Below are 20,849 nucleotides of genomic sequence, written 5' to 3'. Positions count from 1 at the left end.
AGTTTAGTTTAAAGCCCCCCTGTGCCTTAGTACAGTATAAGTGATACAGAGGCTGTTCCAAAACACACTACAAGTAAAGCAGGTTGGCCACTTATCGCGGTTTGATTCCCGTGGAGGGGTGTGTGAGGCCAAGAATGTTAACGTTTAAAAAAAAAGGTGAATGCAAAATAAAAGGAGCAGTTCTCACTTTGACTTCAGGAGATAGTTTTAGACTTTGTCAGAGCCGGTTGTCTTCGCCCGGAGTTGTACTTCACACTAAACGAAGAGAGACCAACTGATTTACTTTGCAGCGAGAGGCTCTGAGGTGCCTGAATTCGTTGCAGATGTGAGCTGTGTTTTCTGTCCTCCCTCCAAACTCCAGCTGGAAATCTGAGCTACTGTTGGAGTCATTTCCAGCTCGTGCTGACAGCGGTTTGGAGGCAGCGCCGCTTCCTGTCTGCTCACTGTGGGACGGTGCAGCGCTCGCAGAGAGCACGCCGACCTCACCGCCGCTCTGGTTCATGTCGCACCCTCGGGCAACAGAAAAGAAAGAAGAAAAGAACTCTCTCTGTCTCTTTAAATGAAACATTTTTATTTGGCATTATTTTCTTGCAAAAAATATAAAAACAAAACAAAACGCAAGCATCAAAGAATCACATGTACAGGACTTAATTTACACACATTTAGGAAGAAAAAGAACAACAGAACGACTGCAACAAACTCTTATAACTGGTGAAAAATCCAGAACAATAAACACAAAATGTATTTAAAATCGTATTAAACTCAAATGTTTTTTTACAGATCAAAAGCTGTTTGACAGTCGGTGTTATGGCTTCGTGCAGCTTCTCTTTAATCCCAATGACACCGCTGCACCGCGCGTGAGGACGCTTCCTTGCCCTGAGGACGTCCTGTACCTGGGTATTTCCTTCAACACCTCGAAACGCAGTGGAACAAACGGAAAGCGTCGCGACTTTGTTAATTTTGCGAGTCGTCCGGGCAAAACGTAGCAACCACAGAAATGTCTCTTTTCACAAAAAAACCTACACAGTGAGCGATCGGTACATCATATTCACAACACGGGCCCTAAACAAGGAGCAGGAACAGTGTTCGTGCATGTTTCGGATGATTTACTATAAACCGGCTTTAGTGCCTCGCGTCTATTATCACCGCATTCAAGAAATCCCTGACCTTTTAAAAACACTTCTGAAGGTATTTCCAGCATCTTTAAAAAGTCCTTTACCCATCTGGATCAATAAAAAAATAATCTGTACACAATATAAAAGATTCGTAACCAATTTTTCCAAAATGCAACTTTTTTTTCTCACGGCGTCAAAAATAAAGTGTCCCGACCCTTTGGCGCCCACAGTTTTTGCCCCAGGAGGCCGACTTCTGTCATGAAGGTCGAGTGTGTGTGAGGTTGTGCGTGAACGCGTGGACGCACGCTCGTACGTGGTCGCAGATGTTGCAAACCTTCGCTTGTTTCCCCTTAAAACTGTGTCCAGAAATGACACATTACCGTGCTTATTTTGTACAAAGCAAGGAAATTATAAACCTGTTGTTTATGGAAAATATAGAAAACCATAAAACAGCTGTGACTTTTAGTTATTGCTGCATTGGAAGGACATTTTTGCTTTGTTTTCATTTTGTCTTTTTAGTGTGAGTAGTGCTGAGCACATCCTTTAAATGGGGCAAAGAGATGCAGTGTGACGGGTAGAAAATACAAATGTTTCTCAGAACATGGGTTAAAATAGTAACAAGATTCTTTAAGGCTTCAGGAAACACCTTCAAAACAGCTCATAAAAAAACTCTCTGGGGTTTTTGAGCTCGTCAGAACCCCCTCGATCTTTAGCTCCATGACTCAAATGCTGTGATAATAGATGACAGGCACGCCAGTTCTCTGCAGGTTGATTCTCGAGCTGCACAGAAACTAAGTGAAACGTACGGCCGCTGCAAGGTAAAAGAAAGAAAGGTCTGCAGCCTGTTTCTAGTGCGTTCTCTAGTAAACGTGTCAAACATGCACCAACACTGGAGCGCTTCTTCAGGCCCGACGAGCTCTCAGTGGAAACAGGAAGAAAACACACCAAAGAAACAGACAAAGGAAAAAAACTAATTCAGTGTATGATGCATCCTCAACAAACAGGCACAGCAGATCACTAACCTTTGACCTTTTCCCCTTCAGTAACAGTCCAAGGCCACGGCGAGCAGCTCTGTACACGACCACGTATTTACAAACAGTACAAGGGCTTGACAGCAGTTTGCAGAAGAAGGCTGCCAGTGTGTCTGATCTCAGGGTCATTCTGAGTGGAAAACGCCAACGTTTCAACATCAAATTTCCATTTGTGTCAATCAAAATTCAAAGTGAAGCAAACGCACTGACGAGCCTTCTCTCAGTGTGGCTGTGAACCCACAGTAAAGTCTCTGACATCGCGTCCCGTCCTAAAACTCGCCTCATGAACACGGATCAACATGCACACGACCCGGACGCTACCGTGAAATGAAAATCTGAGTGCCAAAATATCTTAAATAACAAAATATATATAATATATACACTTTCATTAAAAAACAAAACAAAAAGAAAAGTGGACGATGCACGAGAGACACCATCGTAACACACACTGAACTACAGCTGAGAGCTGTCTGAGGAAAAAGTACAAAACGAACGGAGGGGGTGTGTGTGTGTGTGTGTGTGTGTGTGTGTGTGTGTGTGTGTGTGTGTGTGTGTGTGTGTGTGTGAGAATCTACTGAACACTGCTGAGAACGAAGCATGATGGGGGAATGTCTGGACTGTGAGGTGGTGTTGTCCTGCAGGTCTCAGATCAGACACACACTCACTGACTGCTGGCTTCGTGTGCGCCGCCTCCTGCTGCACAACATCACTGCTGGACCGCCAGGGACTTTACTGGAGGGACACAAAGGACATCAGTGTCACATACACACAGACACACACAGAGGACATTAGTGTCACACACACACCTACGCCTGTAATTACTACTCATGAGAGAGAGAGAGAGAGAGAGAGAGAGAAAGAAAAAATAAGAGTAGTTAAGTATCTGCACTAGGCCTCAACCTATCACTTTTTTAATTATTATTATTTTTACAACTGCTTTATGTCCTGTAATTTAGTTTAAACTTTCTACTTTCGTACTATTATTTTCTTTTATTATCTTATTAATTTATTTTACTTTATTTCCATTACATATTTGTATTTTACTGTATCAACATTTGTACAGTTTGTAAAGTATGCATTTGTATTCTTGGACGTTGTTCATACTCAAGTATTTCATATTTCTAACTTATGATAATTGTTGCTTTGGCATCACCGTTGCAACATGGCCGTGCTAATAAAGCTCATTTGAATTGAATGAAGAAAGAAAGAGTGATATAAAGAAAGATAGATCTTTACACATCCATTAAATGGAGAGCGCTCGGTGCGAGGGGAAGCTGCCCTGTGGCGAAGCGCCCACAGCAGTTGGAGGTTCAGTGCCTTGCTCAAGGGTCCCTCAAGCAGTGTCCAGGAGGTGAACTGACCCCTCTGCAGCCACCAGTCCACGCTCCTTACTTGGTTCGTACCGGGACTTCATGATTCTTGCACACCACGTCAGACAGTGCATGTGCTGTAGCTGTAAGTACCATTTCCTTAACCTCCACCTTAATTATCATATTTAACTTCCAGCAGGTCTCACTCCCGCGGACACGTGGTGAATAAAGTGATTCATCCTCATATCATCAGAATTAGGTTTAATCAGCATGCTCGTAGCTGGCGTGGGTTCATGTATAACCATTAAATAGATCAAGCAAAAGCTGTTAACACACATGCACATCTTACATATCCATAAGTTTAAAAACAGGACGTCCAACTCTGCATTTCCTCCCTCGCATCCATGAGGAACTTTCTTTCCTGCTCTTTACATTTTATGAGCTAAAGTTTGAGCACAATGCACAACAGTTACCTGCTCATTAGGGCCCTTTTTGTCTCCGTTGACGGCCTTTAGGAGGACCGCCTCCTCGGTCTTTGTGTTGGTCTTCATCTCCACGACAATGTCATCTTTGGTGGTCTTCTCTTTGGTGCTGCTGACAGGAAGGAAGGAAGGTCGGCTCATGCGGGATCGGACAGAAACTCGTGTGACTGCAAAAGGGACTGGGTATCGATGCAAACTCTTCTAACAAACCCAGATTTAAGCTTTTTTCTTTTGTCTTAGTTTGTTCTCAACATTTCTGCATGTACGTCCTGTGAGTTCCAGAGATACAGTGAGATGTTGCTCTCTCATTGTTTTAAGGCAGGAGTCACATTACCAATTTTATTAGAGTGTAATTCTGGCGTATTTCATTCCATTTCGGTCTTTTTCGGCATGAATATATAAACAAATAAGCCAGCGAGACTGTGTTTTTCCGTTGATCACTTAACAGAGAAATCCAGACAGTTGCTAGCAGTCAGACATGGCTAACACTGATTAGCTTGTGGCGGTGCTCTGAACGCATCCAAAACGTCTTTTTTAACCACTAATGCTGCTGAAAATAACACCAAACCTCTGCAGCAGCATGAGAAGAGTCACTACACAGACAACAAAGCACCAACAACGTAGTTAGTAAACCTGGAGTTTATTAAAAAAAGACTGTTTTACAAGTCTGTGCTTTACCAGCAGGTCCATGTTCACAGGTCGTCCAGACAAGTCGATTACCGGATGCACTGGAGTTCGGTTCAAGGAGGAAACCTTGAACCTCCAGTGCATTCATTGATCGACTTGTACAGACTACCTCTCCATATGGATGTAGCCAGCTGCTAATGCTTGTAGCATTGTAAAACAGTCTATTTTAATAAACTCTGGGTTTCGCTAACTATGTTGTTGGCGCTTTGTTTTCTGTGTAGGGACTCTTATCATGCTATTGCAGAGGTTTGGTGTTATTTTCAGCAGCATTAATGGTTAAAAAATGCAGTTTTGGATTCGTTCAGCGCACCACCACAAGCTAATCAGTGTTAGCCACATCTGGCTGCTAGCGACTATCCAGGGTTTCTCTGTTAATGGGTGATCAACGGAATAAACTGTCTCAATGGCTTATTTGATGTATATTCATGCCGGAAAAGAGCATGGGGTGTTTTTACGGCAAAATTACACTTTAAAACGATAAGCCTGAGGAAAGCTCTATATTCACAGCATATTATCAAACATTTCTCTGGGTAAGTGCATTTTCAGCTGTGTATTAATACACATTTGCTGCTCTGGTGATTATCTGCTAGCCTGAAATCGAGGAACCAAACCACATATGCGTATTAGTCTGGAACGTGATGCGATGACGATTGGATAGAACTACAACCAATCAGAAAAACAACGCCATCCTCACGTATTTTACAGAAAGCGCGAAGGCTCCACAAGTTGTCAGTCGTCGCCTGAACCTCGCTCCGATCTTGCTAAATCTGTCTGAACGGGAGCGGGACCGGGCGGATCCACGGGAGCAAAAATAAAACATGAACGCAGAGTCGTGCAGGCTGAAGATCTACGGCAGCAGGACGGTGTTTGTGGGATTGAATAAAAAATAAACCACAGTGTTTGTGTTCATGGTAAAGACATCACGGGTAGATCTAAAAGAGACGGTACTCACATCTCCTGTTTCCCCGATCGTCCACAGGGGATCTTCCCTTTCTTGTGCAGGAAGTAGAGAACGCTGCCCAGGATGGCGAGCAGCAGCAGACACAGGATGATCACCACGATGATCACGCCACTGCCCTCAGCTACACAAACACACCGAGACGCAGAGACCCCCCGCCCGTTAGCATCAACAATACCCATCTGACACTCTGACAGCAGTGGTAGTTTTGGCAATGGGACGAAAATATGGGTTGTAGTTTTTTGGGCCATTGTTCAAACTTTGTTTTGTTAATTTAATGGTCTGTCTTCGGAGAACGCTGCACCTCAGACAGCGTTTGGAGCCGGCACATATTCACATCAACCAAAGACAGAGTTAGGACATGCTTGGTGAGTTTTAGTTTGTTTCTGTCCAGTTTGAAAGAAGAGTGTTTGATGAGTCAACGTTTTAGTTTGCCGTATTCAGAAGGTTTACGGTTGGATTTTTCTGTTTAAGAAGGGAAACAAGGGTAAGAATATGTCTTTCCTTGACAGTTTGAGAGTTTATTTTTGCTTATTTATTTGTGAACTCGCCACGGTTGGAACATTTTAACATGTCGGCGTATCACAACGGCAGCCACAAAAGAAGTTCATTATAGATGAATAAAGTTTCTGTTCATCAGCCTCCATACAAAAACAAACCAATGGGGTTTGAGGGGGAAAAACTGCACTTAAAGCAGCAATTTTACAAATCAAAAGGTCCGTTCACCAGTGTTGTGGAGAAGGATTCAGCCTGTGAAAACAGACCAACATGTCGTCGAACCCTGGAGAAGCTTTGTCAAGTCGTGGAAGTGGAAGAAGTTTAAAGATACCTGGGATGTTTAGAGCCGATTAACGGACAGGAAGGTTCTAACAAAAAGGTGCATTATGGGAAGTGTAGGCTCCAGTGTTTTTGATGCTTACTAGAGACTAAAAATCAGAATGTGTCTGCTTTTTTACCCATCTCTTGCCAGTCCCTTGAGTGTACGGGAGTGCATTGCCAAATGACCTGAGGATAAGGAAACATCTGTTCCGTACACGTTTGCATTATTCAGATTATTTGGATTCTTAAATGGCTTTATTGAAAAAAAAGGCACATTTCCTCATGCATAACATACATTTAGCTGTTTATGGATCATATTTCTGTTTTATTAAAGGGGCAGGAATGCAGAGAAATGTCATTTATTTTGCACAGCGTTCCTTAATAACTGACTTTATTCCCTTCGGAGAAAGGCCTCACGTGGAATAATCCAAACAGTTTGTACGACCCACATCAAACAGTCGTATTATGAATAACAGTGGAATGTAAGTGTGCGTGCAAACGTAGCTTCACTGTTAGCTTTAAGCCCGTTTTCTGGTTTTTATTTGCTCTCCCTGCGTTGAATTATTCAGCTCGGCCTTTTGAAATATGCTGAATCCACAAAAACGGAGTAAGGAGGCGTCATTCGGTTTATGATTCTCAGCGTCATAAAACGGTGATGCAATTCATCCTTAAAGCAGATCTTCCACTGCGTGGAAACTTCTACTTGAGGAAAGTGTGCGAGTGTTTAAAATACGGCCGCTAATGACCTCAGTTAACAACGAGAGGAGCGACCCAACGTTTATCTGCTGGGAGCAAACGCAGCAGACATTTGACACGGTTGTTTTTTTAATGGTTGTGGGTGAAATGTTTATTTGCCTGTTGTGTTCCCCGCGGGCTCTTGAAGGTTTTAATGGCATGAGGCGACGGCTCAGATAAAGTCAGAAAATCACCCCGAAATAATCCACACTCCGCTGCGGTCTCACCTGGTATGTTACGACCCCCCCCCCATAAAACACAAGACTGTCTGGAACAAGTCAGTAAAAAGTGAGACGACTTATTTGTGTTAGTTTAACAAATTCTGGGATATTCAAATAATGTTTTACTGCGGAGCGTTCAGTCCGAGCATCGTTACAAGTGTTGGCGCGCTCGAATGTGCTGCTGCTGTGGTTTTTCTCTCTGGATCAAACAGAATATTTAATATGCCTCCAGGCCGTCCCAAAGATCTGCTGCTATAGAGTCCCTGTATGAAAATCATAAATAATGTACGCGCTCCTTCAGCCCGTTCATTGTCACGGACAGAACTGAAGTGTTAAGACGAAGAAGACACGGAGGAGAGTGAGCAAGAAGAGAGTGCAGAGAGACAAACTTACCAGGAGAGAAGGGAGCGGCTGAGGTGACTCTGGGAACTGTGAACGAGTAGAACAACACTTAGAGTGGGCCCCTCTAACACACAAACACACACACACACACACACACACACACACACACACACACACACACACACACACACACACACACACACACACACACACACACACACACACACACACACACACACACACACACACACACACACACACACACACACACACACACACACACACACACACACACACACACACACACACACACACACACACACACACACACACACACACACACACCTGACTGTATGAGCCCCTTTCACATATGCACTGCGACCCTGAAGTAATCTACACATTATCTTGAGTGAACCAGGTAATGTTTTTTGGGTGGGGGGTGGGATCTGCATGCATACGGTAACGCAAAAGTTAGCTGTGCGTGAAATTATGTATCATATTTCTGTTTTATTGAAGTGGCAGTAGGCGACACGGTGGTGCGGTCGTTAGCACTGTCGCCTCACAGCGATAGGGTTCCTGATTTGAATCCCGGCCGGTGCCCTTTCTGTGTGGAGTGTGCATGTTGTCCACGTGTCTGCGTGGGTTTTCTCCGGGTTCTCCGGTTTCCTCCCACAGTCCAAAGACGTGCAGGTGTTCGGTTCATTGATGACTCTAAATCACCCGTAGCTGTGAATGGTTGTCTGTCTCTGTTCGTCTCTATGTGTCCTGTGATAGACTGGCGTCCTGTCCAGGGTGGACCCCGCCTCACGCCCGATGTCAGCTGGGATCGGCTCCAGCCCCCCGCGACCCCGACGGGGACAAGCGGTTGAAGATGAATGAATGAATAAAGTGGCAGGAATGTAGAGAAATGTCATTTATTTTGCACAGCGTTCCTTAATAACTGACTTTATTCACGTCACAGAAAGGCCTTACGTGGAATAATCCAAACAGTTTGAATGACCCACATCACAAGTGTGTGAACACAAAGACGCCAACGAAAATGTCTAACTGGAGACACGACCACATTCAGGGACTTTGGTCGGTAAGGGACGACGCCTCAAGAGTCAGACTACAAGAGACTCGGTTGCTTTTGACCATATTACAAACCGGCTACGTGCCTACGGTGTATTCCGCGTCCAAGTCTTGCCTCTTGCACGCGTGCAGCTGCATGAATACGGAAAGATGCAGCCCTCGAGAAAATAGGAATAAAGGAGGGTCCCAATTTTCCATTCTGCGCTCGCTCACAATCGGACATCATCAAATGTATTCGGGGCAAGCGAGCCTCGCGCTCATGCTGATAATTAAAGCTTCAAAAGCAAAGTAAGTTTTAAACTCCATCACTGATGCAACCAGTGAGAGCGGAGAACACTGCTCCTTTCAAGTCATTACTCCTCATCTCGCCGCGGCTCCCTCAATGAACCAGAAGGCAAATATTGTGCAAACTAAATGTTCATGCTTCAGAAGATAAAAGAGTAATGGTTAGTGAGTGTGCTCCCCTCTAAACCCCATTAATCCACAGCAGTCGTACAGACGTTAGTGAGAGAGACGAGGCCCTTACTGGCTTTGATGCTGAAGGCTTTGACCTCGGAGCCTATCTCATTGGAAGCGTTGCACAGGACGCTGATGTCCGAGGTGACTTTGACTGACACCACGCTGTGGGCCACGTGCTCGCTTGCCTTGCTCACCACCTCGTGCCAGTTCTGTGGAGACAAACACAGCCAGTCGATGCATATTTCTCTCACTGAGCATCAACTATTCGAACAAATGAAGCATATATATTTTCTGAGGGTGTAAGAAGCTCAGTTTAGCGGCTACAGTGGAGGAATCAAATCAAACTAGACAATCTAAAGAATCCAGTGGGACCATAACATGCATCAGTCGATTGCCGGGAAAGGGGCTAAATAACGCTCCGTAATTAGGCTACATTTTGGCGAGAGGAAACTGGGGTCCCTCAGCCTGTGGGTCCTATGGTCTTTCCTTTACAGACTCCATGATAATCTCATGCAGCGTGGGGTTAAACGCAACACAGTTTTTATACCTGACTGCCAATGATGTTCCAGGAGATGCTGGGCAGCGGATGTCCCTGAGCCTCACAGCTCAGGTTCACCATCCTTCCTGTCGCCTCCTCCAGCTGCACCTCCTGCTCCACTCCCATCAGCTGGGGACCACCTAAACACACGCACACACACACATGCACATGCAAACGCACACAGCAGAAATGTTGTTTTTATTCACCAATACATTGCATTTAATGTTAAGCTACTGTCAAACTAAACGCACAGATGCTTCACATTAAAAGCCCTCTGGCGGCTTGACAGGGGAACAAATACAGATTAGAAAGACATTTGATTGCTTGCACTCAAATTGTGCATGTGAAACTGTGAAGCAGTGGTGCACATGCAGGGGCGGACTGACCTTGAACGGTGATGTCGACGGAGCCGCTGGTGTGCAGGGCGGGCAGGGAGGGAACGGTCACCTCACAAATGTACTCTCCTGTTGTTTCATAGGTGGCGTCCTTAAGGTGCAACGTGTTCCCCTTACCCACCTGCTTCCCATCCTACACACAAACAAATAGATAAGCACACACATAATATCAGTGAATGAACACAGTGAACGTTGGATACTGAGAATGGCCAGTCTATAAGTTAGTGGTGTGGCTCTGAGGACGCCAGATTTTGCATCAGGTATGAATTTAAATGACAGTTATTTGATTTATCCGCAAATTCCTGTGAAACTAATGCCATTCCTGTCAGCCTCGCCTCTACTTTGTGTTTACTGCTTATTAGCAATGCTAACTCACATGTTGTGAAATCTCTAAGTACCGCCTGTTTATTTAGTGTTAGTGTCTCTGTTACGTCAGTTATTGGCTTAGCGTAGTACGTAGTTACGTAACTAGCGTAGCTTAAGTAACTAGCGTAGCTTACGTAACTAGCGTAGTAAATAACAGATGTAACACAAGACATACATGTGTGCACCACCAGTTCCGTTCATTCGCCAGTGAAGTTGGAAGTAATGACGATGTGAGTTATTAATCCGATGTTTATCTCTTAATATGCACGAGCTTCAATAGCTGTATGTTAAAACTGACTTCTTGGTTTGTTATGTTGTTGTGTGTTAACCGTGATAAGCTAATTGAATCAGCATGATTTTTATGAGGCTAGTATTTACTGTGTGTAACTAGCTAACTGTGTTCATGTGGTAATACTAGCAGCTATGTTTGCTTGCTTATTTGCATGTGGAGAGTCATGAACCACTTTTCCTTTTCTTTATTTAATTACAGAAACTTCCACCGTTGTACACTACAACTTGTGTTCAATGGAATAGAGTCCCATCGAATAAGTAAAATCAGTCGACTCTCACTGGTGACTCCGTCCTTCATGACCGAAGCCCTGAGGCGGCGTTAATATTACTCTGCCAGCTCAACACAATCAAAATCAATCTTAACATCACATGCTAACATTCCTATGCAGAATCTGTTTATAGAGATTGTCTTATAACTGACTGAAGCAACAATTCATTAGCTTTCAGCTTGTCTCAACGTTTTCTTTTCCTGCTGCTTGCAAGATCCCAAATCTACTCTAGTCCAGTCTGCACTGAAGTCCACTGTGTACGCACCTTGTACCAGACAGTGGATGTTTTCAGGGAGGACAGAGCGTTGCAGGTTGCAGTCAGATCTTCTCCTTTGAACATGAACTCGGAGTCTTTAGGTACCACCACAGCTGGGTCCAGGTCTGAACATCACAAACAGGGACAAACTTAAAAACTACACTATTCAAGGAATAGATCTTCAGTGCAAGTGCATGACTGTGCATCGAGTACAGAGCTCTGGACAAGGTTAGCATGACTTAGCAAAAAGACCCTAAATAAACATTTTGAATATGGAGGTGTATGTATATGTATGTGTGGTGGTTCCTCACAGTGCACAGTGAGCTGCATCTCTCCTTTGACCTCGCCGTAGCCGTCGGAGACCAGAGGGCGACACTGGTAGATGCCGCTGTCTTTCCGTGACACTGGTGACAGCGTCATCACATCGCCGTGGTTGCTCTCCAAGTTCACAACTGGCTCCTGCAACAAATACTTATTTGTAATGTTGTTGATGTTTTGATACTTTGTCTCGTGGAGTCATCCTGTCAGCCAGTAAAACGTTGGATGATGGCCAAAAGTATTAAAGTACTAGAATGTAAAAAAAAACTTTCTTTATCGTCTTTGACAGCTTTTACCCTGCCCCTGATTGCCCAGTTAGGGAAAGTTAAACTGGCAGTCAGCTGTGTATTTCTGTTGTCCACACATACAATGGATGTGTGTCTGACATGGGAAAGAGTCGCACCCATGTCAGCGTGGCCTCCGGGTCTCAGACCTCAGCCTGGATCTGCAGGGTCAGAGCTGACAGAGCCTCCACAGACCTTGCACACTCATGCCTACACGGGGGCCCTGTGAGCTCTGCATATCAAAAACATTCCCTGCATGTCTCCTGCGTGTCACCCTTTCTCTCGCGGGGACTTTTAGGGTGAGAAAATGCCTCCTATTCTTACTTGTTCTCTGTTGAAAATGAAGGATGGCGGGGGGTTGCCATCACCCTGGCAACGCAGCGCCACGTTATCCCCCTCTTTGACCAAGCCCTGGGGCGACTCCTTCCACAGCTCTACCATGGTGGTGGGGTCTGGACACACACACACACACACACACACACACACACATACACAAATTAGGCAGGCTTATTCAGCGAGCTGCTACAGTGACTTTACAAAGTCAATTTCCATAACGCTGACAGCAGAGACTGCGTTTGGCTCCGCCTGCCACACTAATGAACCGTTTCTGGACCGACAGACAAATAATGTGCCTGTTAATATGCACGCTGACAATTACAACATTGAAAGTGGTATTCTAGCAATTTAATATCAAGACAGATTAAAAAAGGAGAAAAATAAAGAAGAAACGTGGAAAATCTCCCGTCCTATCCTGTCCCTGATAGCTGCAACAATAATGGATGCTTTAAACTTTAAACTTCTACAGACCTGGTGAAACAAATGAGCACAGGACATCATTTGAACTGTGACTCAGGTAATTAATTGCAATGAACCGTAAAATTATAGTTGTACTGGATGAATGGGCCGGTATTTCTACATCGATGTGTGCGACATATGTCCGTATAATTGCTGGCGTGATAGAGACGACTTAATGGTGCTGCTTGTTAAAGTGTCTCGTGACTACAGATGAAAATGTACGACGGCGTGCAGATTTATGAGATTCAAAGTCTGAAAAATAGTGTTTTGTTTCACACCTCCAGTGTTTTATTTCACACTCCCGTTGAACTAAAAGGCTTCAGGATGAACACGGACGCTGCAGCGCGCCGTGCAGGCTACGATGTCTGCAGCAGACTCTGAAACCTACTGTGTTTGGAAGTTTCTCACAGAGTTGCTACGTTGATCTGCAACTTTTTGCTCCTAGATTTGCTACTTTTACCTCATAAATCAGAAATAGAAATACTTTAATAATCCCAGGGGGAAATTATTTAAATCCTCGAAAAAGTTGCAGATTTTTTTCCCCCCTCCCCCGGGTCCGTAATTGTTTTGTTTTTTCATACTTGGCCCTAATACGCCGTCGTAGAAATGAGTTTATTATCTAAATCTGGCATAAATCCTCTCTTCACATTCTGAGGTTATTGTTTTGTTCATGGTCCTTGTTTAACAAAGGAGAACTCCATTCATAAAATTGGAGGAATGGCCCTTTAAAAGACTAGCTGTTAGCAAGGCAGGTTACGGAGTAAAGCCGAAGACCCTCCAGTTTGAGCAAATTAGCAGAATTAGACTTTTAAAAAATGTGCACTGTTGACTAAAGAGGAAAAAAGAAAGCCTCTTTAAACTTTTGAGTAAGAGTTTATCCAAAAAACTATATGAACTGTATGTAGCACCACCTCCTTAGGCTCTCTATGACCCGCCCTCAAAATAAAAGCATATCAGTGCAAACAGACTTTGTCAGAGTCCGAACAGAAGCTGGCAGAAAAGGTTAAAAACGTCCAAAAAACCTGAATATTCCTGTGCAGAATCAAGTGTCTTGTGTCCGTCCGTTGGCTCGTGGAAATCCAAACAACTATTTTCACTTTTCACTACTGCTGAACAAAGTCTGTTCGCACCGATACGCTTTCATATTCTTTCTGGGACCAAAGACAGTCTGGGAAGGTGAGTAATGCATATATAATTATATTGTTTTTGGATGAAATGTTCCTAAAGAAAGCAAATTTCATAATGAACTGAACGAGCAGGGTGTCCTAAAGACAGCAGTAATCATTTCACCTTCACATTCTGGGACAACTACGTTCAACACTATCGTCATGATGGAAGATTAAAAAAAGGCGTTCGCTCACAGTGAACGGTGATGTTGACGCTGTTGGACTCCACGGTCCTGATGGCTCCCGGGACAAAGAAGCTGACCTCGCAGGAGAAGTGGGCGTCCTTGTCGTCCTTAGTCACCTTGTACATCAGTGTGCTCCCGACGCTCTGCAGGGAGTACAGGTCTGGGGACTCCCGAGCCACCAGGTTCAACACGTTTACATCTGGAGAACGGACAAAACAGAAGAGACGTGTGACAACGGGCCGCAGCAGATACTGACAGGCAGGTTAAAGCTATTTATTTTTATACAGTCCGGTGAAGTGACTGATTTTATGCAAATGAGTCAATCCGCCACCACAAACCAGGCTCGTGAAACTCCGATCTCAGGACAGAATTTTCCAATATTAATCAAGGTTCTGTTACTGTTTTTCATTTTTCTCGCTGTAAATGTTCAGAAACACATTTCCGTTTACTGATCACCTGGGAAAATGAGATGGTTTGAGACCCGGGTGACATGTTTAATACGGGCGAGTCAAAACCAAACACCGGTCGGAGCAAACCGCTCGTGAAACTACGGTCAAACTGTCAAACTAAATATTTAAAGATGGACGGCTCCGAAAAAGTGAAGCCAAAATATCTTGGTCACCCTCTAGTGGCTGGCTGCAGTAACGGTCGTAGCTGATGGTAGCTGTCGTAGCTCATGGGCCAAACTAAAAGCGCAAAATACACGTCAAATCATTTTTTCCTAAATATGAGCAAGTATATAAGTTTCTGTTTTTGGAGGTAGTTTTTAATCACGCTGATGTTCAAGTGTTCGTTTTTCTCGAACATTTGTTTTTAATTAGTGATTTGTTGCTATAAAAACAGGGTGAAACGTCACCATTGACAGTCGTGATCAAGTCGCGATTGGTCGGGCGGGTGTTTGGGCGTCACTTCAATGTCGCGCCCACTGCTCGATCACTACGGCGCAGACTCTGACACCGGGAGGAAGTGGAGCTGCGTTACCCATTGTTAGCATACAGTCCATGGTTCCGACATGTCTTTCCGTTGGTGAATCTCCAACACGAATGTCTTTTCATGTGCGGTCACTCACTGGTGAACCCATTAAGATAACAGACACTCGACTGTCCTGCAGTTGTTACAGACATGAACTAACCGCCGTTACTTGTCTCGTTCATGGAGTCGCGATGGTGCGTTGAGAGAGACTGAGAATATGGTTCTGTTATCGAGCACACCTGAGGAGCATTACCGTGGCCGATAATATCGCGTTGAACGATAACTCGTCATATCTCCGCTCCAGCCTAGCGCAGCCCTAATCTACTGTTTGCTCTTACGTCCGGGTGAAGACATCAGCGGCACGTTGTTCCTGTACCAGGTGATGTTGGGTTTTGGATAGCCGTTGCGAGCCTCACACGATGCAACCTGGACGGAGAGTGGAATTTAAAATCGGTCATTCTACAAATACTACTGGCAAACAGAGATGAATTAACATGGTGAGATTCTTGTGGTGGTTGATTTTAGTGTCCACGGTTAGGTGGACCCACCTTAGACAGCGCCTCGTTGGTCACAGATATCCCCGTCAGGACGCCTTCGATCACAGGAGCCTCTGGAGGAGCTGAATCAGGAAAACAATCACTTAATGAAACAGTGTTCCAGCTGTAAATCCTCCTTTCAGTGATGTTTTGTCTTTGTTCCACTGAGAGAGTGTCGTGTGAGCCTCCTTACCAAACACTCGGAGGTGAGTCTTTCCCTCCGCGTTGCCCGCAGCCAGCCCGTTGACCTGGCAGAAGAATTCCCTCTCGTCCTCGAGCTTGACATCTTGGACGGTGAGTCGACTTCCCTGCTGGTCTGAAGTCACCTCGATGCGCCCGCTGTAGTCCGTGTTGTTGTCCACCATCTGGTGACTGTCATCCCCGTAGAAGATCCGCATGCGTGAGCTGTCGCCTTTGTCTCTCTGCAGAGGGACACACAGTCGGGACACGCTTCTACTCAACCGCACGCAGAATACACGCTACGTTTGTTGCACGTAGAGGGTGTTCTGATTTCAGGGAATAGTCTTTTTAAGTAAACTAAACAACTTATATTGATAATATTTGGGGTTTTTTGCCTGTAGGAAGACATTCCTGATTAAAAACAGGGTGGAAGCTCCTGAAGCATACATTTACTGTCAGATGTGACGCCAACGTCTTGTTTCTCCTGAAGCCTAATATTGGATTTCATAATGTTTGTTCGGACGTCTTTAGTTCAGGTGAGGCAGCGCTCCTACATTGCAAACCTTGACTCTATTCATTTGCATGAAAGATGGAATATAAATTGAAGACACTGAATATGACAGTGGTGGTTTATTTTCAGTGTTTAATTAAGTGAGTATGCATCAGTTTGACATTATAAACAGAATATCAGTGTTTTTGAGTCATGTTTCTTATCGTTTAAAGCCCTGAAAAAACACTCAACCCAAGTAGGGACGCCCCCTTAAAGTTGATCATCTGAATGTTGTTCAGGGAACCCCTTTTTTTTTTTATTCCCTCTAAATAGATAAAATAAGAGGATAAAGGCTGGTTACAATGACTTAAAACCTACTCTGTTATACAGGACAAACATGCTTTACACATCGTAGGTGATGTTGCCTCTCCTCTGTTCATTTCCAAACATGATTTTCATTTGTTTCTTAATAAAATGACACGAATCAAAGTTTCTTTACATATTTTATTGGACTGATCAATTCATTGCAGGTCGTATTAGCTTAGCAAGGATCCCACAGACTTTCTGCAACACTAATTTTCAGTGTTTAATTAAATGAATATGCAGCAGTTTGACATTATAAACAGAATATCAGTGTTTTTGACTTCTGTTTATATTGTTTAAAGCCCTGAAAAAACACCCGACACCTACTTTAACATATGTACATTATTCTCTTGAAAACGTAAAATAGGAAGAGTCGGTTGATGTTATAGAGGGGGGCTGGTTTGTTATGCTTCGACACAAATGTGGATTTTATTGACTGTGTTGTTACAGTCAGTAAAAGTAAAATTGCATTTCAGTATTTGAGAGAATCTAATCTGAATTAGCAGAAATAAACCGTCCATTATTAGTGTTGCAGAAAGTCTGTCGGATCCTTGCTAAGCTAATACGACCTGCAATGAATTGGTCAGTCCAATCAAATATGTAAAGAAACTTTGATTTGAGTCATTTTATCAGGAAGAAACAAATTAAAATGTTTGGAAATGAACAGAGGAGAGGCAACATCACCTACCATGTGTAAAGCATGTTTGTCCTGTAGGTATTTAAGTAATTTAAGTCATTGTAACCAGCCTTTATCCTCGTATTTTATCCATTTTGAGGGAATAAAAAAAAAGTCTGATCTGAGCTCGGGGGTTCCCTGGACAACATTCAAATGATCAACTTTAAGGGGGGCGTCTCTACTCCGCACACACGCACGGTTGGCTAGTTCCAGACAGGCGGTGTCAGTTTTCTGCAGTACTCACCACAAACCACTGGATCATGACAAATCGGGGCTGGACGTCGCCGTCGGTGAAGCTGTACTCGCAGGGGATCTGGGCCGAGTCGCTCAGGTACACCTCAACACTCTCGTGCCTAGTCAGCTCCACCTTGGCCCACGCTGAAAAAACACAGACACGCACATAAATCAGCGTCATGCTCTCGGCTAGTGCACCACGGGTCTCGTATTATTCATGAAGCATTTTTAAGCCATAAAACAGAATTGAACTCAACATAAAAAAAATGGCATTTCACTCCCTTCTAATCCTGACCCTCAACCCTGGTGTAACTCTAAACTCCACTGTGTTTGGCGGATGACTGACTGTCTTCTCAGTCTGCCATGTTAGCAGAACAAAGAAGAAAAGGCTTCTTGTCCACATGGCACAATTTTCATCTCCCTCTCGCCTGGCTGACTGTAACCACAAAACCACATCTTGGAGAGAAGAACCAGTTCCCTAGGCATCATTGGGGGAATGCAGGCATGAGAAGGCCAGCCAGCTTGACACTGGGCTGTTGACTCAGAGAGCCAAGTGCTTTTTCAGCCATTTGGGACTTGGCTGCTGTTATAGAGGGGGGGGGGGGGGGGGGCTCGCAACAGTGACAAAGAAGAACAAGATGGCACAACAAGTCTCTTTTCTCAGTTTAATCGAGTTTGGAGTCCTCATGCGAGATGGTAAAGGATCCTTCCCCCGACACTGTCAGGTGTCACCGTGTAATGTTCAGTGGGTTTACTCCGTCATGTGCCACAGCAGTAACCCGAATATGGTCTCACCCTGGTTAAGGGAATAATTGGATTATTGAAGTTCCCTTCGTTTAATGATGGGAGAAACTATTCCTCCAGTACAGCAGGTGGCGCTCCATCATCACAAGCGTCCAACTTTTGGACAGAATTGCGACAGAAACGGGTTGTTGTTGTTTTTCAAGTTGTTGACGTTTTTCACTCTGTGTCATTGCTTCCTGGTTTATTCTATTTCCATGTCAAGGGGGGGATTATTATAACCCACATGCATGACAACTCTGAATACTGATAATCTAGGTCTGTGAACCGGGGGTTGAACTCGTTTTACCCGTACCCGGTACGGTGTTTACATGGCGTTTGAGAAACCAGGGTATTGCTTTAACCAGACTATAATCAGGTTTTTGAAATGCACACACACACACACACACACACACGCACAGACAGACGCACAGACAGACGCACGCACAGACGCATGCACGCTCAGGGCGCCGTTACACCACTTTATCTTTACATTGCACATATTGATTGCTGGTATATTAATTATCTGAATAGCAAGTGGAGAGCCTTTAAGAAGAAGAAATCACATTGCATATATTTATTCTTCTGCGTCTTACAGCCTCTCACAAAACAACACATGCACCATGACACCTGTCTCTGAGTGTGTCGTAGTATTTCTCCTTTAGGCCAGGTAATGTTAGCCGATCGCCAGCATTGGTAGATCTTGGTACAGGTATGATGCGTGCTTGTTGGCTCACCGGCACTGATGCATTTTTCGATACCAGACACCAAAGTACTAGTTCTCGGATAAATGTAGTGGAGCAAAAAGAACAATATTTCCCTCTCAAATGAGGAGGAGTAGATCTGTAAACCAGCAGTAAATGGAAGTCGAGAACCTTAAAAAGTGCATTTAAAGGGGAACTACGCGTACATAAAAGGGTGTTAACAGGTCTTGCGGGGTACTAGGACACTTGAGGCAGCAGCTGCCAGACTTTGAGGTTACAGGTTCATGGGATAAAAATAAGTGAGGCCTCTAACTCTGCTGCAGACAAAAACTGTGGAGCAAACTTGATTTTGTTAAGACAGAGCTCTTCATATGAAGTCTTTACTGATATTAATGAAGGCACATTTTAGCTGCCCTGTGCATTGCAGAAAGCACACTGTTCATTTATTGTAACCACATACCGAGGGCCAAAATAAAGAGGCACATCTCAGTTCTGGTTTTGGACTAGTGAACGGTTTTCAAAAACAAAATAAAAACAATTAGCAAGGGGCTAGTCTTCCGTGTCCTCGTGTGTGTTTTTCAGCGTTGGTTGGGACAGACCAAGCATGAAAAGAGCTTTAAGAGTCCAGTTGCCACCCTGCTGCCCCCATTCAGCCGGCTGCCCCCCCCCCCCCTCCTCCTTCACCAATCATTTTCACAACTCATTTTTTTTTTCTGTCTCTCTGTCCCTCCCTCCCTCCGCCCTTTTGCCTGGGTCTATGCTCAGCCAACCATTCCTTTTAAGACAACGGGCACGCCATTGTTCCCCCACCTGGGTGGACCAGATCCCCCCCTCACACACACACACACACACACACACACACCCCACCCACCAGTCAGCTAAAAAGATGCGTTTCCATCCCTACAGGAAAAGGTTAAAAACAGTTCATCACGCACTGAAGTTGCTGTGTACTGTGACAAATAACGACTGTGAGACGAGAAGCAGATTGTGGAGGCCGCAGAGCAGAAATGTGTCACAGAAGTCAGTGTAAAAAATGTCTCTTTGGGGTCCGCGCTGCTAACTTTTCAGCTAATCCGATTAGCACTGGGGAGAGGGGGGAGTTGGTGGAGATTTGGCTTCCAAAGCCAACTTGGGACCGGTCTGATCTGTTCCTGTTGTGACTTTATGCTGCATGGACTAAAGCACAAGCACACATGACCCCATGATCTACAGACCCTGACAACCCAAACTGCTGCCTGTGTGTGTGTGTGTGGGTGTATGTGTGTGTGTAAAAGTTGGTGTGTGCATAAATTTGCGGCTGTGTCTGGACGATACAGAGCTAATTCATACAGGGGAAAAAAAACACGCCACTCCAGAATATTTGGATGTGTTGACAGGATCAGGCCTGTGACTGGACAACAAGAGCCTACATGACTGGTGCGTCTGAGGCGACAGAAGGGGGGCAGGGGCAGAGACTTTCCCAGTTCAACAACAAGCACGATTACGTTTCAGTGGATTAACTTCTCTCCGCTGGAAGAAGAGCCGTGCACAAAACGCTGCTGCGGCATTCAATCATCAGCATGTCAGTGTTAAAGTATAACTGTGATTAAATTATACTCAACAGATTTCTTTCTAGAATATCAGGCAAACTAATCTGATGCAAACACCCTGGATTCATTCTTATCTTCCTTCTCTCTCTTTTGCTCTTCACACTCTCTTGCTGACTGCATTACTTCATTTGCCTCCGTGTTTTTATCCTGTTGCCGTTATTATAAGAAGTAATCCATGTGCAAAGTAATTCTGTTGCTGTTTTCTGTGATTGTTTCTTTGCAGAACTCCAAA

The 20,849-nt window shown here is 44.4% G+C and overlaps 1 protein-coding gene across 1 annotated transcript; it reads right to left on the bottom strand.

The window, feature by feature from the left end:
* Positions 1-2,715: 2,715 nt before the first annotated feature.
* Positions 2,716-18,030, bottom strand: mcama (melanoma cell adhesion molecule a; the record flags this gene model as incomplete). The annotated part of the gene is made up of 16 exons (XM_083927193.1): positions 2,716-2,878; positions 3,930-4,050; positions 5,578-5,707; positions 7,752-7,787; positions 9,298-9,439; positions 9,778-9,908; positions 10,155-10,296; positions 11,355-11,470; positions 11,657-11,804; positions 12,272-12,399; positions 14,104-14,292; positions 15,404-15,491; positions 15,614-15,684; positions 15,795-16,023; positions 17,555-17,688; positions 17,973-18,030. 16 exons carry the CDS (start codon positions 18,028-18,030, stop codon positions 2,876-2,878), a joined length of 1,866 nt encoding a protein of 621 aa, XP_083783319.1. The 3' UTR covers positions 2,716-2,875.
* Positions 18,031-20,849: the final 2,819 nt, after the last annotated feature.

Source organism: Echiichthys vipera, assembly GCF_963691815.1.
Source record: "Echiichthys vipera genome assembly, chromosome: 14".
NCBI lineage: Eukaryota > Metazoa > Chordata > Actinopteri > Perciformes > Trachinidae > Echiichthys > Echiichthys vipera.
The sequence above is the reverse complement of the archived record's forward strand: the minus strand, read 5'-3'. Positions and strand labels throughout refer to the sequence as shown.